The sequence below is a fragment of the Diachasmimorpha longicaudata genome, chromosome 3, assembly GCF_034640455.1.
Source record: "Diachasmimorpha longicaudata isolate KC_UGA_2023 chromosome 3, iyDiaLong2, whole genome shotgun sequence".
Classification (NCBI taxonomy): Eukaryota; Metazoa; Arthropoda; class Insecta; order Hymenoptera; family Braconidae; genus Diachasmimorpha; species Diachasmimorpha longicaudata.
The window spans coordinates 11,643,834-11,662,923 of record NC_087227.1 but is presented as its reverse complement, the minus strand read 5'-3'; the positions used below and the strand labels follow the sequence as shown (position 1 = coordinate 11,662,923).

The following is a 19,090-nucleotide window of genomic DNA, read 5'->3' as shown; positions in this document are numbered from 1 at the left end:
CGTATTCCACTGGACTATCCCCCCCCCTCTTTGAGGTGGCGCGGGGGTACAGTGAAGATCGCAGCATCACGAGGGATGGCTCGCATGGGGGAGAGGGATGGGTAAATGTGATTTTTCGGTGGCGAGGAGGGGATACAGGTTGATGGGGTTCTTTGGCAAACGATTCCTGGGGACACACTGGCTCTAGAGACGCAGACGCGTCACATGGACCAACACAATTCCACGAATTTTCGAGTCTGAGAGTGTCTTTTTTGTCAAAACAAAAGCACCGGAAATATTTTTGACTGAATATGAAAACTGGAATATGCACTACGGCCGGTAAATCCGTTGAAAATCATAGCAGAAGTCTGAACAATGCAAAAAATCGCTTCACACAATCTCATTTGTGGTTCTCATATTACCTTGACCGGCAAAAGAATTTAAGTTTTTATTGGATTCGTTCCCTCAATATTTTTTCACTAGCTGCTCAGTCTATGACCCCTCTGAAACATCACCCCCAACGAAAATGTGAAGGACCGTTGCGGTCAGACGTCAGATTTCGTGATACAATTTTTTTTTTGCAAACCCTCTTGAAAACTTCAGCTTTTCAATATGCTGGAAAAAGTGAGGGGTGTGGAACAGAAAGGTCGACCCCACGTGGAGACACTTGGTCAGTTACAAGGCGATTGGCTTCATCCAGAAGTCGCTATTTTTTTTATTTTTTTATCCATCACAGAAACCACAATATCCACGTTTTTTAGGTGAAGATCATGTTTCAGAATTTCTTCTCAAGAATTTTTTTACTCTCAAAAAATCCTTCGTTAAAAATAATGAAGTTGAATTACTGGATTCTTGTTTAGAATTGTCAATTAATTAATGGAGTTGAGAGACGTGTGTTCTGCGACGCAAATAATTACAGGATATTCGTAATTTTATGTTTTTTTTATTATGGAAATGAATCTCACAGTCATTGAAAGTGTGTGTGTCATTTACGTTGACATTCAATATTACGTTTTGAACGTAAAATATGAAAAGAAAATGTAATGCAAGAAATGAAATGCCACAAATCTTCATTCACCAGTGCAATGTCAAGCAAGAGGATAAGAATAAAATAAATAAATCTGGTATAGTGCGGGTGTAATTCCGACGTGAAGGCATATGTCGGTCCGTTATATCATTCTTTATAACCCCCAGGCGTAACGCGTGTATGTAATCCCCCGTAATATTTGGCGGTTGATTTACACTGGTATGAAATGTCTGTTATCACATTTTTATTTATATTTATCACAGTTTGTATCAAGTTATTGTACGGAGACATGATTTTTATAATGAAAAAGATGACAAAGAATATTTCCCTTGCAGTTATTTGCATTGGGAGATTGAATTTTTGAATTGACATTCAATTATCCGATTGAAGAAAATAGTAATAATAAAAATGGTAAGTAATGAAACGAACTTTTGAATGTGTCACTCACTCGCAGTCTTTAAAATGACTCCACACAATTTCAATCGTCCATGAGACAATCTGGATGTAGCGAGGAGACCCCGTGGTGATGCAGACGTTTTCACAAAAAAAAATATTAATAACACGGAGGGAATAAGAGAGACACCATGCTCCCAGGGACGAAGGGAGATAACGACAATTGCGGGGGTGTGAAAAGTATAGGGGAGCGGTTGGAGGAGCGATGAAGCGAGGAAACACCATGGAAAGAAGAAGGAGAGGGGGTGGCAAGTGTTTCTGTCAGTTTAATAGCTTCGTGCCACTCCTCCCCCGAAACCCCCCTTCGACTGACTCGCCGAAAACGTTACATCGTCACACTTTACGTGTCAGAAGTTACGGGACTATCAGGTTTTCGGGTTCGGACAACCCTTTGATCGAGGCAAGCCCTATTCTGGTCAGTAATCAACTAGCCATAGCCACAGAAAAAGAGGACATATTTCATTGTTATCATTTTCAAGGTCGTGAATTGACTGTAGCGGGCTGCGATTTCAAAACAAATACTTTATATGTTTAAAAAGAAAAATGATAACTAGTTAAATGATCTTGACGAATGGATCATTAAAAAACTATTCACAATTTTTTACATTGAATTTAAACATAATTTAGAATTATTTATAGAATAAAAAGAATAGACAAAGTTGACAGAATACCACTATTAATTTGTACTTTATGAAAACAAAATTAATAAAATGAGATCTTAATGGAAAAATAATTGAGCTCTATACTGAAATAAAATTATTACAGCGAGTACAAAAAAAAAACAATAAAAATCAAGTAAAGCCAGTAACAATTGCCAGGCCCTCAACTACAACCTCGAATATCTTCCCACCATAAAGAAAAGATCTGGAGTCATTGATTCGACCGTTAACCAAGTCCTCAGCTCCACCTAACTCAGAAACAATCAGAAATAGCCCAGGAGTTCATTCATTCATCGAACAAAAAATCTCTACCTCATAATGCATTATATACTTCTCTACATACTCGACATCCTCGATCCTTGAGCCTCCAAAAATCACTCCAAGTCACTAAACAATCTCTCTACGCCAAACCTCCCCCTGCACGGGCCCTCTGTTATTCGTTAATAAGAAATAAAAAAATCATACTCGTGGAGTTCTTGAAGATCAACAGAACTAAAAGAATTGTTCTGTTCTACTCCTTTGAACTTTGAAAAAATCATGTAATTGATGCACTGGATGAATTTAATAAGATGCTCAGGCTGTATTTTTCATTAACCAAGTGACGATTTACAATGGATGTGCCGACATCTCTGCTCTCCTTTGAGGCCCAGAAAACATAATCCCCCCACTACATCCTAACGTAGACAATCTATTCTGTACACAAACGCCTCACGTGTGCATTCACAATGTCTGCCAAATAAAGGCAGATGACTGGAGCACCGTTAACGGCCAAAGTCCTATAATTTACTTTCAAGTCGAGTTGGCTTCATATTCATTCGCCTTGCCGAACAATTCCTCCATCCTTCTCTTTCATCATCATCATCATCCACTCCTTAATGCCCATCAGCATTGCATCGCAAAAGTACTCACTGTGCGCTAATGTGTGCCCCAATGGGCAAATGGCATTCAGGAAGAGCACGAGAGTAAAAAAAAAAAGAAGAAATAGAAGTAAAAAGAAATGATGAAAGAGAGAGAGTTGCGTACACACACCCCGCCTGGAAGCAACTTGAGACGCAATTGTTGTACACCGCGTGTGCGCTTGAGGTACTATTCACTCGGTGAGTCTCTGTGTCATGCCCACCGGAAGTCACTAGGAAAGCGATGAAAACTTTGAGTGAATGCAGAGAGACGAGGCAATGTGGGGCCCGTTCTTCTTGGCGCATGACATTTTAGGGGGACCCCCGGCTGAAATAGCTAAAGGAATAAACGCCTACTGAGAGACTTCGTGATGCAGCAGGGGCTGCCGTTGTCTTCGGAGGGTGATTTTTGAGACTCCTTTGGGCCTTTATCTGGGCCCACTAATGATGGCTTCCAAGTTTGGGCATGTGACGAGCGAGAATACACAGTTTTTTGCCAACTTTAGGTAAAACGGTTTTTGATAGGGGGTGAATGTTCACTCACTGTGAGATGAAATCACTCTCATGCCCTAGATTGAATGAATGTTCTCTCCCCATTATCAATAACGGGGAAAATCAATTGATTAATTAAAAAGTTGGGAGTCACAAAAAAATGAATGAAAACCAACAAATTTTGTATATTGCGATTGGAGTGCAACTCGAACCGATGAAAATTTTTCATTTACAACAAAAGTAACTGCGCAAAATCCCCCGTGGGCAGGTGAATTCTCCCAGCAATTGGCAGTGGTAAGGGGGAAAAGGGTAGCAAGGGGCTAGTGTTGGTGAAGCGGTAGCGCGCGAGATTCAAAATTAATGGTAACACGAGATAAAATTAATTTAACGGCGAGTGCGCTCGGCCCGGGGGTGTATGCAGTAGAGCCATAGGATCACAATGGCGAATGGGCTTGGAAGTGGACCGGTTAGCACGCGTGCGAGTTATGCCACAAACTCTATAGTACAAATTCTTCTTTCTCACTCTTGCACACAGAGTCGTGCTGTAGGTAAGCCAGAGAAACCAAAACATAATTAGCTTGCATTGTTAATACACCAATATTTGTACAATGTCCTCGTTTCGTTGCATATGCTCTCTCTGTGGTGAAAATCCGAATTTTTAATGATTGTGGACTTCATGGCTTCAATAATTTGTTTATTGTTGCGCGGACGCCCTCATGTGGCTGGTTTTGCGATGAGATTGCATCAAAGTTTGAGAAACTTTGGTGGTGAGTCGTTGGGACGTTGATTTTAGGTCAAAATTCGCGCGGATTTCGATACCAGAATGTGGGAGGGGGTTAAGGGTAAGTTAGCTGAAATTTTCGGATTATTTACGGTAACATAAACTGATTTTGAGCGCACTTTAGCCACACAAGTGTGGGAAAAAGTTGAGAGAATGATTAAGTTGAATTGCTTTGAAATTAAGTTGAAAAAATAATCCAAATTAGATTTTCATTATTTCTATCCTCCAGCTATTTGTGTACTCATACCCCCATCGATGATCGCCCAAAGGGCTCGTGGGCTAAGAGGAGGGAAGACGAAACTGTCGGGGGGCCCCGGCGAGTACCCAAGTTGCAGGGAGTAAGTGTATGTATCAACACATTGGAATCATCGGTTGGGGTAGGGGGGTGAGCAAAGGAGTGAAGAAGTGGGGCGAGAACAGATGTTTTTGAACTTTAACCAACGACACGATCTCCGATGCTACACAGCGGTATTACATAATTAATGTGAGAAGATGGAAAATTGCGGTTATTTCATTTTTCTTTTGATGTCCGAAATTCTCGTGTAGACATGATAAATATTCCGGGAAACTGCTCCGGAAATTGCAGTCAACAGTGTGGTATTGCTAAAATTTTAGGGCATTTCTTTTAAAGTTCAGTTCGTTGTTCGTTGAAAAAATCGTTCTCAGTAGATGAAAGGGGCAATCGGTCAGATAGTATCAAAGGGCCTATAGAGCCAATCCCATATTGAAAATAGTACATTCGACGTAACATTTATACACCCCAGGTTCTAGCACTAGCACCCAACTAACCCCTCGGACCCGATTTAAACTTTAAACTCCCTTTATCTCGAAAAATGCCCCCAATCCTGGAGAAGTGGCCCCCGAAGGGATTGCTCCATGACTGTACGGAGCACTCACTTATTCTTTTTTATTCATTCAGTTATACGGTCAGTTCTCTTCTTACGGTGGCCATTGTTGACTTTTGTTTACGAGGAGCGCGTGAGATTTCGGGAGTTACTATTTAATCCTGGTCGTTTAAAACCATTGCAGCCCTTCCCTTTCATTTACATAAATTCCTCGACGAACAATTCCGATGAAAATCACAATTTATTTAATTGAAATGTTTATAGATCGGATTTGTTATCCGATTGAAATTACCGGAGAGCTACATCTCCAACGATTCACTGAAAATTTAAAAATTCTCCTGTCGCTTCCTAATTTTCATCCAAAAAAATTTCCCAATTTAATGATTCCCCTTCAGATGAAAGGCTAGATAGCAAATAGATTGATAACAACCTAAAGATGCGAACGATGATAATCCATCGACTTCGGGCATCCCTCATCCGGACAATTGCACAATCGTAGGAGATAAGACGACGAGATATCTCAACGACTATCGTCCACTGCTCGTTCCATCACAGACGTAAATAAAAAATGAAAAAAAAAAAACTGAGAGAATGAGGAAATGGGGGAGAGTATTCAGTGGCCGGAAGAATAGAGCCGTGATTCTATTATTCAGACGTTAGAGAGGGTAAGTTTAGCATCATCTCAAGGCCTGGCACCCAGCAAGCGTTGAGGGGAGAAATTTATTCCATTTTTTTTTCTTCCAATTGAAGTAGAAATATCTCTGATCGACTGATTTTCTCCAGCTTCAACTCGAAAATCACGAGAAAGTACGGATAAAATTGATGAAAGAGAAGAAACGACAATTTAAATCCATTCTCACTGACTAGGTCGTCGTCTCAATTTTTTTTTATACAAAAATAGAAAAGAAAACGGAAATCACAAAAATTGTTTTCAGCTCAATCTTTTATTCTGTGATTTTTTGGGGACAAAAATACTATTTTTGTCACTTGATATTCGCGCGAAAGAGTTAAAAAAAGGGTTGAAACCAACCCTTTCTCCCTTATTTTCATTCCCCGAAAGAAGAAAAAAAAATTGGGGAAACATTCATTTTTTTTTCTTTCAATCGATTTCTTATACTTTTTAAATCGTTTGTGGTGTCAACCCTTTACAGGATTTTTACCTTTTGGGGGATGTTTGACGTGGAAATTAGGGGATGTTTTTCAACGGGGAAAAAGCTTTGAAGGCGTGAGAAATCGAGTTACGAATTTTTTGGGCATTTTGTAATCTTTCGAGAGTAGAAGAAATAATAATTCATAGATCGCGGTTATGGTAAGGGTAGCCAGGCAAACGAGGGGTAATATGAGAGGGGAAACGAGGGGTAGTTATAGAGATGTTTTTTACCGACTGCGCCAAACACCGGGGGGGTAGAGATGTTTATAAGTTGTGAGGTTCAACTTTAGCCAGCGAACTATTATATTTAACAATGAAACTTCACCTAAAATTATGATAGAAATATTTTTCAGTAAAGAATCACAACGTCAGCGAATCGTTTATTGGAGTATGAATATTCGGGAGATGATAGATTGGAGAGCATAATTCTCATCGAGGGTGAGGGTGAGGTAGGAAACTTGTGGCGTTTAAAGTTATTTTTATAATTCGTTATTGATGAATGAGACACACTCGACTCGAAGAAGCGTTTCGTTGTAATGAAAAGTCGTAAATAACTGATGGCTCGAGCGCGAATGTTCCTTCACCCCTCTTCTACACCCTGATAGTGATTCAATATCGCTGGGAGTTTGGAAAGAAATGCATATTGAATTTACATCTGAGGAGAATGGATATTTCATTTGGTTTGAAGTGATAAATAAAAATTGGGGATGAAATCTTCGCAAGGTGGTGGCAAAGTTTCTTGATAAATCAGAGAATTTTCCCGGAGTGCAAGTGGCGCCTCTTAATGAGACCATTCCCAAGTGTGGAAAATTGTAACAAATTTTTTCCGGCACTCCAATAATTAATAAACAAAATATCCCAATAATTTTGGGAATTTCAGAATTTTTTGAAAAGCAGGAACTATGAGTGTGAAAATTTTTCACTGGTCAATGGGGGTTTCAAAGGGGTTTATACGAGTATCACTGTCTTCCCCAACGAATTCAAATGTAATTAAAACTCCTGCCAATGGCATTCCGACAGTGGCTATGTGGATCGGTTTTGGTGTGAACTGCACGACAGCGACACGAGAGTCATCTGAGCGACGGTAGCTGATCAAAGGAAACCGACAGAGCGTTTGATGTCCCATGCACGCCGCACACGCCCACTGGAGATTTCCCACCCAGAGGCGGCCAACACCTACCGCTGATATCCAGAAATTCCCGTCAAAATTTTGCATTGACATTATTTGAATCCACTGATTACTATCCATTTAATTTCCGAATAGAAACGACTAAATCATCAAACTCAACCCTTCCATAAAAAATTGTACTTCGAAAATATTAATAAATAAATTCCCTTGTTTCCCAGTGAAAAGGAGAAATGAAGAAAATGTGGGGAATAGGGGAAATCAATTGATCGGATGTTGCTGACATCTGATAACTCGTGTATTGCGTTATGATTTCTCGATAAATGGGGGAGACATCAGTGAGACGCGTGTATCGATCATAAGCGAGTAAAGATGCCAGTGACGTTTCTCTGTTGAGGATTAATCGTTCCACGAAGGTATCGTTATATTGGGGGTAGATAGAATCATGTCAGTTCATTCGAGTGAACAATTTACCATTTTTTTACGGGGGTTGGGGTAATTATAATTTATCATCAATTCGGAAAATCTAGAATCACTGAATTTTTCCTGGGAATCAATTTGAGTTGAGATACAGGAAAATTCAATACAACGCGAAGGGGGTTTGATTTTTTCTTAATTAATAATTAAATATTTAGTGGTGGTGCTGAATAATAGAATTTTTAAAGGTATTTATGAGAGCGTATAAACTTAGAAATCGAGGCGCATAGAGAGCTTAAACATCCCTTGCTCTCGTCCTAATGGGAGCCCGTCTCTGAGGGCACTTGAGGGTGTGTAATTGCTAGAATCCACGACCCCACTACTACACCGCATTACACTCCCACTCTCGCCAGACTAGAGGGTACGAACCAATATGGCTATATACGAACCTAACTCAGTCCTTTGGAGGGGCTTTGGCCGTAAAATTTTCACTTTAACTCATTTCTCCATTTACAATTTTCCCTTTCAATTCTTAGATCTGATTCTCTCGAAATTTATTCTCAATTTCATTTTAATGACAAGTTTTTTTACTGTCCTGGCAAGTACTAAAGGGACATCATAGGGCTTTAAATAACAAAATTGGGAAATCTGAATAATCTAAACTTTGTATCATGATGAACGCTGCGTTGTCCATTTAACTTCTTTTAAATATATAAGTTATTAATTAAATTGCGGGAGGTAAATGATTTTAAACTGGATAGAACAATTACTCACAAGACATTGCCCGACTAATTTTGGTCAAATTATCGCATCAATTAAAGAAGAATGATCAATAATTTTTGTTGGCTCGAGAGCCCCTCACCCCTGTACCAACGGCAAAGGGGTTAAACGAAGAGCCCACTGGAGAGTTCCGTCCCTCGTCACTCGAATTCATTCGGATGCTCTTTTATTTTACATCAGATCGACAGATGGCCTCTGAGGGACAATCATCCAGAAAACCGTGGGTTTTGTTTTCAAGCCAAGCGGACGTTGCAATCGTCGCATTAGAAACAGAACAAACGGCTCTCGAGGTAACATCAATCCAATACAAGTCCCACGAATTTGTACCGCACGCGTCCAAACAGCCGATTTACATTCCACTTATTCTCTTTTCACTTGTAATATGTTATATATACGCGTTTCAACGATAGAAACAATTCAATGGTGAATTGTGAGATCAATGGACAAATAAATTGAGTCTAATGGTCGATTGAACTGTTTCAATTGTCTCTGCGGATGAATATTACGGGGGGGAATTGTTTGATGGGCTCTTGGACATATGTCAGAGTTATTTATAATCGCTGGGTGGGTAAATGACGAATAGAGAAAATTCTAAATACGCAAGAAAAATTTGGGTACAAATTGATTATCGAATGGTGCGAAATTGAAGCTTTTCTTAACAGCCAAAATGTCGTAAATGCCCATTACTCTCATGAATTTTGTTGGAGAAATAGAAAGAAATTGGCCGAAACATAGGGGAAGTCATTAAAATAATAATTATTACACGAGTTTCTTGTTTTACTAGTTGTGAGAAAGTTGAATTTTAAGACTGCATGGTCAGTTGACGAGAGAAGAAGGGAATTGAACAGAGTTCTCGTTCTCTGACTAATACCCTGACTTTTACGACGCCACATTCTAGAAGCTAAAATAATAAATATAATTTTCTGGCAGTGGAATGGGAGACAGACGGGGCATTCTTCGTCTTTGTGATGGACGATCGCTGGCGTCGAATGACAAAATAAAACATCATGAGGTACTATTTCACTTTTTCTTAGTTATTTTCGCTCTTAGGGGGGCGATAATGAGAGGATGCTGTAATGTTTTAGAGGTTGAGATTTTTTTTTTAACATCACTCAATGAATTTATAATCGTTGACAGACCCAGGCTGAGTTGACAAGGCAAAAGAGTGTCAATGAAATTAAAATTGTATGACGGGTATGTATAGAGCTGAGTGTAGAAATCACGATGAAAATTGTTTAATGAATTTTCTCGCCTCTCATCACCTGAAATTTTTTTACAATTCCCGTCACGTCGTGAGCATGGAAAAATATGAGTGAGTGAAGGATATTCGTTTCCTATTTGTATCCGACAATTGCAGCATATCGAAAAAAATACATAACGGAGTCACCCGTATATAGAATTACACTGATATCGATATCATGAGAAAGAAAGAAAGAAGATAGATGTTAGTTTGGATGTTGTATGTATGGGTTCTCGAGTGCAGATTGACAAGCAGGAGAACGCGATAGACCCCCATGCTACCAGGGTGTTCACGCCCCTCTAATGGATTTCACTCATTTTTCTCCCTTCACTCTTTGCCATCACCACCTCACCCTCCCGTTCGCTGAAAATCTTTGCATTCCTTCTCTTTCTGTCTCCGAAAGTGCAAGACTCCCTTGCGAAAAAATAATTCAGGGCGAATTGACTTAAAAATCGATTCTAAAAACATAGTTCTTTAAAAAAAAAAATCAATGGGTTGTGTGCAAAACAAATTGGATTATACACAGTAAGAAAAAAAAAGTTGTAAACTACAGGAGATGACGCGGAGGTACGCGACATGCGGATATTATAATCGTGATAAAATAAATAGACGTCGATATAAAAAAAATGTAACACAAATCATTTCCTCCCGTGCAAGCACTGAAATCCCCGGGGTTCCCCGGACATTCGGGGACTGTTGATGATGTAGATTACGATGAGGAGACAATTGTGATAGTACCGTGATAGCAGTCAAATATTTTAAGACTCCCCAGAGTACATGGACTTAGCGATTGGTCAAAAGATCAATTATTATCAATTCCTCATTGTTTTTCATTGTGGCGACTCGAAGGTATCAATCCATTCAACTATTCATTTAATTTATGGAGTTAAAAAATATCGAAGAAAATCTCAAACTACCGCCACTCAAACTATTCCATTTTCCCGCCCCTTGTTTTCATTTTATTTCATCCCATGACAGGAGAATAAGCAAAAAATGCAAAAAGATGAAAACGAAAATTTGCTAGTTGCGCATTTGTACCCTTTAATAGAGGAAATACAGCCATCAACCGACGGTTTACGGCTAGCTTCCCTCAAGCCAAAGTCGTTATCAAGATTCCCCAACGTCTTCGTCGAAACGCAGACGAGGCATGCGAATGCTATATGCACTTACGTTTTCTCGTTTTTTTTGTTGAAATAAAGGCCTTTGCGTGCTGGAGACGTTACCTCCGTATGTAACTCCACTTATTCCAATTTCTGAAACAAGGGCGCCTTATTGAAGCTCACTGACTACTACACTGACGGAAAAACCGAGTCGATAAGTCAAATGTGAGCCGAGAGGGCTTTCCCCGAACATAAAAATCTCAATCACTTGTTTTCTGTATTTTCACTTGTCTATTTATTCTATCGTTTATTTCACTTCGTGGAGTTTCAATCTTGAGTAACGAGAGAACCGTAAAAGTCGTTGAGGATGGAGGAGGTGGTGCTGCTAGAATTGACAAGCCCCCCTTCAAAGGTCATCCCGTAGTTCCATGAAAAAGGCACCGGCTATAAAATTGGAAATTTTGGGAAAATCAGAGACACCCGGGAAATGACGGCTTATGGTTATTTTTTTTGTGGGGAATGGGGGGAACCGGTACTGTGGAACGAGCCACACTGACTGTCGTGGAGACACTGGGTCTTATCGGGGTTTTAGAGATGGGAATCATTGGAACTGTATTATCTTTCATTAGATGATTCGGAAAATGTTGAGGTAATGAGCGAGAGAGGGAGTATATGGACAGATTTCTTTCTGACAGCAAATTGATCTTTCATATGATTTTAATGGAGCTCGCACTATTTTAAATGCCAAATCGATGAGTAATTAATGAGGTATTGATGGTATCAACAATCAGGATGTAATGTAAAATGTCGTCGTCATTCCAATTGGTTTGAGTTTTAACTGGAATTTGCGGTAACGGATATTGCAAGTTATTTTTCAATCACGATATGTTCCACAGGTTGAATTATTTTTATTAGTATCTGAATTGAAATGTTCTCGTCGATTTTTTACACTGCTATATCTGTCAAAATGAAATTTTTTAATTAATTAAGTGAAGTTAATTATTTTTAATTGTAAAAAATGTCTTTCTTTAGAGAATTACTGAATTTAGTTGAATTCTCTATGAGGAAAAACAGATGTTATGGAATGAATGATTCCCAATGTTTATTGGAGAGATAGTTTTATCGGAATTAAGGAAATGGGAGTAAGTGGAAGCACATTATCTACTTTCATTAGATGATTCGAAAAGTGTTGAGGTAATGTCAGAATCAAGAGGGTTCTAGGTGAACAGATTTCTTTCTGGCATCAAATTGACTTTTCATAGTATTTTAATGCGGTTCCTACTGTTTTTAATGCCAAATGGATGAAGAACTAATGAGGAATTGATGAAACACTGCGAGAAATGGAAATGTCGTCATTCTAATTAATTCCCACTATTTTATTTTTTAACAAGACCATTGATCAAGGGATATTCCCAAACGAAAAAAGTCATTACAATAATTGGTCGTCGGTTATTCGTAATTGAAAAAAAAATCTGAATATAATTCCCAATGCTTGATTTTTTTACTGAAGTTTAATCTATCTTTTTTTTCACAAGTATTTGTATACGATTGTTCTGAGCTGACGACTACGGCGAGAATTCCCGGTGTCGATTACACGAAGAAATTGATAATGAAATACAGATGACAAATAAGCAAGAATGTGTAATGAGATAAAGAACTCAATATTTTTTTCAGACCACCTGGAGATTGTGGGACAGTTGGGATGATTCCCCCGGCTGTTACAGTCTAAACAATCGTCGAAGACCAGAGATAACGCGTTGATTGTATGAAGCCGTGCAGGATGAACATCCACTTGGCACTTTTTCTCATTTGGCCGTCGACAATGCTTAATACTTCCGTATAAAATGATACTCACGTTGCTCATTCAATTGAATGGTTTCAGCAAATACAGACAAACGTTTAATGAAATCTGTATCGAAATTAATTAACGGTACGAAATACTGGGACTGGCTTTCGGTGAGTCCTAGACACCCTCCACCGATTAAAAAATATATTGTAGGGACTACTATCAAAATAAACTGTTCAACGTGAATAATACATTGACAAGTAGAGTGTCAGACTCGGAAATGAGATTTTGAAAAAATGAGGCAACATGGTCGGTTTCTTTCTATCCACCACAACCGTGAAATGAGTCCTCAGGTTGCGCGTCTTCACACGGATCAATGGCTGTTGTTTATGACGCAACGTGACACTGTGGGATAACTTTTGGGATTTCACGAGCTGGAGGACGGCCATCAAAGGGTTCCAAATAAACACCGCGCGTTTGTCGATTCATTTAATTTCAATTTTTTGTTATTTCCCCCAAAAATTTTATCTTTCTTTTCGTATAACGAAACCTTTGCCATTTCATAGATAATTTTTATCGAAATTCTTTCTCCAATTATTCTCAATGCGAGCATCTACTGATGCACTTGTTATAATTACACTCATAGTCATTTGAATTGGCGCTTGTGTTTTGTAGCTATTGTTTGATCGATGGATCTCAGGATCGGGCGGAAATTATGCGTCAGTCTGTCTCCGTAACGGAAGTTAATGTCTCGCGTCTCGATCACGCCACTATCTTCTGTTTGTTGATTGTATTTCTCACCACTGATATATATGTATATATATAAAGGTATAGGAAGGGGAGAAGAATCCACTGCGCTTTCCCTCCTCTCATATTTCTCTCTGGACCATTTTTTTTTTCGTAATAAATATTTTGGTCAAGTTCCCGGTGCGCACTTGTGATATTATTTTATTTTTTATTGAGAGAACTGATTGCCTAGACGATAAGGACTGTCTTCGGTTGTGAGATCTTGGATGGATCAGTTATATCTAAAGAATAAAAAAAATACTATGAAATATTCCTATTGATGAAGTGATGGAAGATAGTATTGTTCTATTTCCACTTCAGTTGTTGGTCTCTCGTATAATTTGAAGTCATAAAAAATAACCATTCGATTATGCCCGGAGATTTAGTCTTTCTTCCCTTTTATTTTTGTCTCTCCAACCCCCGGCGCGTACAATTACAGGTCGCGGGCCGAGAGGGGGTGGTGAAAGGGCATGCGGAAGCCTCGCGTGTCAGGTGAGGGTACCCCGTGCTCGTGTAATCATCGCAAACAGCCCTTCAGCCTCGAGGAGATAAACCATCGAAATAAATTAATGACAACCCGAGGAAATGGAAAATGAATAAAATTGAAGGAAAATAATGTTCCGAGCTCAGGATTTTTTTGATATTTTTGATGAGTTTCGGGGCGCCCTGTATATTCAACTAATCTCAACCATTGAATGCATCATCAGAGCCTTGTACAATTATACCCCTCCTCCCCTCGCATAATTAGTCAACCCACTGAGTTTGACCTTAAAACACACTTCGTAATTAATCTAGAAAGCATACTCCAAGCAGATCTCCCCAGGTAGGAAAAAACGAATGGGCCAACCTTGGTACAAGCACGGCCGCCGAGCTGCCGTAGCTCGGCACCCGGGCTCCAGCCAAACTCGCGCCGAACTTGGCTAGACCCTGGGATGATAACACGGGGCCAGGCCTGGGACCGAACTTTGGCCAGACTTCGGTCGCCGTACTTTGGCCGCACTCTGGGCTTACCATTCGGCCCGAAATTGGCCCAGGCCTGTTGCCGAACTTTGGCCGCACTCTGGGCTTACCATTCGGCCCGAAATTGGCCCAGACCTATTGCCGAACTTTGGCCGCATTCTGGGCTGACCATTCGGCCCGAAATTGGCCCAGATTTACGACCAGAGCTGTGGCCAGGCTCCAACCGTTGCCTGTATTGGGTTCAGAATCACCAATAAATATATGAACGGTATATCTGATAAGCAGACATGTATTTATTACCTTCAACATTATACAGAAAACAGTTTTATTATGTGACAAAACTTATATTTAAATTTATTAAATCTATTGACAAAAAAACTCAGCCAATCAAAAACTTTTTTCCTCCTATCGACATAGTACATGTTTTCATCCGATTTTGGTTGAACAGTTAAAGATATGCAGTGTTTGTATCTCCAATTTTCATGAAAGATAATCACAACTATGAGATTTTTCCGCGAACAGAATATGAAAACTCAAAAAAATGATTGCAGGTATAAATTGTAGAAAAATCTTTTGTGGATTATTTTCATCCGCTTTTAAAATAAATAATCTACGTAGATCATTTGAATCCGAAATTTAATACGACATACCATATTAAGTCTTAATAAACTCTCTCTTACAATCTAATAATATTAGCAGTCAGTCTTCAGAATTCGAAGATTGTATTAACAAAATATCCAACAAAATAACGCACCAATGTTATTTTTTAAATTAGTAGTTTAGAATTGATAAATTATCGTGCTTCAATTCAAGCATGAAAACAGTCATTATAATAGCAATATTATGGATAATTTATTCCGCTATGGATGATAAGAATTAATTCTTATATCCATAGACAATTGCTGATACGAATTATCCTGATAAGAATTATTTTTTCATCTCGGAAAGACGTCCTTTTTTTACAATAATGTCTTCTCCATCTGCAACTCCGGAACACAGAATGATATTTAGTTGCATTGATTGTGTGCTAGTTCTATATAATATTGCTTATTATATTCACTCTTTCAAACAAACTTAGAAATATAAAAAAGTCTTGGATAGGATTACATATAACTAATTAATTTCAACCCTTAAATTTGAAATCTTTGGGGAATATGGACGCAGTCCGATTGTGAAACTTCAACCTTATAAATATTATTTGACTTGAATCACCAAATACTGAAAACAGCTCTCAATGGCTGAAATTACTTTCATTAGAATTTTTCTTAAAAATTAAAAATCCACTTATTATTTTTCCCTTTAAACTTTTGGACATAATATTTAATCCCTGAACCAACAACGGATATTTATTCCCGTGATCTAACTTATGAGGAAATGACATAGAAAATACTTTATTATGCTAAGATACATCACATTTTCCAATTGTTATTTCCATCTTCTGGATTTCCGACCTCGCCAGGAGAAATATAATAAATATAATTAATACTTCAATGACAGCCGAATACTAAACAATATTCATATATTAATATATATTCTGCCCAATGAAACGCCTCGCGATAAAAATATATTGAGAATATAAACTTTTCCTATTAATCGTACCTTTTATCAAGAATATCACAACTAATACAATTACGAAAATGAACTAATGGAGTCATATTAACACAGTGATTTTACAATTCCATTTATCCCGGAAAAATGAAGTATTATCGATTGGTATCAAAGGAACAAACTGAATTATTCTCGTTATGATGACTTGACCCGCGTTGTCGTTCCTTACGCCCACCCTCTCGATCGCCAGAACGTGACAACCAAGTACTTACTTCTGACATTATCTTCTTCTCATCAGTGCTGGATCCTATTACCTCAATTATCACATCAATCAGTACTTTGCATACTGTAGTGTTATAAAAATTTTTCTTTTTCTTTCCGCCAGCTTCCTTTCCGTAACCAGAATAGTGCAGTGACACTGTCTTCCTCAGAACTGCAGATAGGATAGTGGAAACACATATTTTCATCTCTTTTTTATTGCTTATCAAAACTCTCATGAATAATCGCTAAAAATAAAAGAAGGGAAATTTTTTTGAATTTATGAACATGAGAAGACATCTTTGGGCTCATCGCCAGCGGGTTGGTTCTATAACCAAAGCGTTCCAGTGACGTAGACTTGAGTCCCGGTGATGAAAGATTTTTTCATCACCAGAAAACGAACCCAGTGCATGTGTCACCGCCCAATTTATTGATTTTACATAAAAAAGAAGAAAAACGATCAATTTCAGATATATTACCAGTGTTTCTACGAGATTTGGGTCCGTTGTCAATATCGCTTCGTATTCCTGGAACTTATCATCCATTTCAAATGGTAGTGGCGTAGACATCTGCTTCTGTATTTCAAGCAAGCTAGGACCAGAAGCTGGGGCTAGATTAGTGCCAATGATTGTGGTCTTGAGCTCATTCATAGACTGCTTTAAATCGTAAGCCATCCTGCGTCTTAAATTTTCGAGCTTTTCATCTAATTGCTGATCAAAGTAATCTCGAAGGGAGTTCAGGATTCGACGTTCATTATCAGCATAATGACTAGATGACAACTGGTTTTGTGGTCCCAGCATTTTTGGCATCTTAGCAGGGGGTACCATCATTGATCGTGAAGTTTTTGGAGTTCCTGGGCTCACAATCGAATTCAATCCGTCTTCAGCGCGTGTAGTAGACGATGCACGCCTTTTTCGGTTACCTTATGAAATTAAAGGAGGACCAAACGATATAAATTGATGGGTAGCAGCATCAGATGAAAAAAAAACTACCCAAGCCCCCACCAAAAATATATAATATAATCTAATTCTATATAAGTTCCGAATTTTGTAAAGAATGTTCAAAATATAAATTGGACCATTTTCAAATATTTATAAATATAAATTTTTTCATGCGGGAGGAACTTGGCCGATGATTGGTCATGGAATATCCGAGCCGATTTTACCTGAAGCGTTATGGACTAGTGGTGAAGGAGGTGTCAAATGAAGTTCTTTTCTTGTATTTCTCGCTGAGTCCATCGATTTTGTAGGTGACTGCAGAATTCCATCGGAGGAATCATTGCTCTCAGATTCATCAGTTTCGACGTCTTTAAGCAAAGTAATATTCTTCCTTGACCGCTGTTTAAATGATAAACATGCACCTGGAAATTATTGAAAATGATGATTTATCCCTGACCGGATCATTTAATTAACACGAACTTAGAATTACGTGCTACAGTCCCATATTACCTCAAAATTGATTTATTACCTGTTGGTACAGATCGCGATTTACTCGACATTTGCAAAAAGCCAGAATTATTTTGAGCCTTTGAGGCTCGAATCTCCTCAGGATTAGCTATAAGACAATCATGATTTTCGTCTTCAGAGTCAGATCCACTCTGGTAAATGCTTTGAAATCTTGTCTTTGGTTTTGCTTGTATACCTACGAAATTTTACAAGTTTGTAGTGAAGTAGTAACACAACGTAAGTTGTCTCCAGCCTTTGTTTTTTATAGCTATTTCAAAGTGGGGAAAGAATGCATGCATTTGAAAAAATATTTTTTTTGTAGAACCTATCGCTCCTACAAAAAAGGTTTCTATCAAAATTTTACCATTTTCCGTAGATGTTCACTTTGATTTACCTCTTCACAACAGAATTATAATGCTTTCCTACATAAGAGATGGTGGGGAAAAATGGAACGTTTCTCGTCCCCTCAACATTCCAATGCTTTTATGTATAAACAATCATATCAAGTGTAAATCATAAATTTTCCACTTTATCTTGTTCGCACGTAGTGATTTCTGTTAGCGACTCAATTTTTTGATGAGTAAAGAATTGCAATAAAAAAAAATAACCTAATATTTTTCGACCACAACATAATAAAAATTTTCTTATAAAATCATTCAATGCGATTCTCTCTTAAAACGATGTTTCGAGACAAATACACATGTAATGACTGCACAGATACATAATTAATATTTATTTTGTAAAAGATTTCAAAAATTCGGTCAATCTAATTCCCAATTTAGGGAACGATGGGTCTTTTGATGTTAAATACGAGAGTTGAATAAATTGGGGATGAATAATTGGGGTTAAGAGTGGTTATAATTGTTGATAATTGACTTTTACTTCATATTAACAGGACTTACCAGACTTTGGAGTTTGATTTCTAGGTGGAATCGGGATTTTAGTACTAAAGATGTTGTTTAGTTGAGACTTTGATGCAGTTAAGGGTTTTGCTGAAATTTTTGCTTTCGAGGAAGTTTCGGACCTCCCCCCCTTTCGATCATTTTCACCATCGGTTGTCTCACAGTTGAGAGTTACTTGGGCCTTTTTTAATCTTCTGCGACCCTGATCCAAATCAGCTGAACACAATCAACATATGATCCTTTAATATTGAAATGAACCCATCGAGCAATTCATCAAGTTATAAGTGGAGTCATTTCAATTTTTGTACCTGCTCCGGTGATGAAGCAAAATGGATAACTTTGCCAAGAGTCCTTGGGCGAGTGCAATTTTTCCAAGTAGTCGTCAAGTAGATGATATTCAGTTGTCGGTGGGAATTTACAGGTGTCTTCTTCTGCACTATTAAACCATTTTTCGGCACCA

General features: G+C 38.3%; 2 protein-coding genes across 2 annotated transcripts in view; both read right to left on the bottom strand.

Annotated features, from left to right (window-relative positions):
* The window catches only part of LOC135160811 (histone-lysine N-methyltransferase MECOM-like), a 57,269-nt gene that overhangs the window by 23,487 nt on the left and 14,692 nt on the right, over positions 1-19,090 (bottom strand). The window lies entirely within an intron of this gene.
* Positions 14,341-19,082, bottom strand: LOC135159917 (uncharacterized). The gene is made up of 6 exons (XM_064115980.1): positions 18,939-19,082; positions 18,631-18,846; positions 17,751-17,924; positions 17,449-17,643; positions 16,763-17,205; positions 14,341-16,531 (listed from the first exon to the last, which is right to left on the bottom strand). Exons 3-6 carry the CDS (start codon positions 17,779-17,781, stop codon positions 16,181-16,183), a joined length of 1,020 nt encoding a protein of 339 aa, XP_063972050.1. The 5' UTR covers positions 17,782-17,924; positions 18,631-18,846; positions 18,939-19,082; the 3' UTR covers positions 14,341-16,180.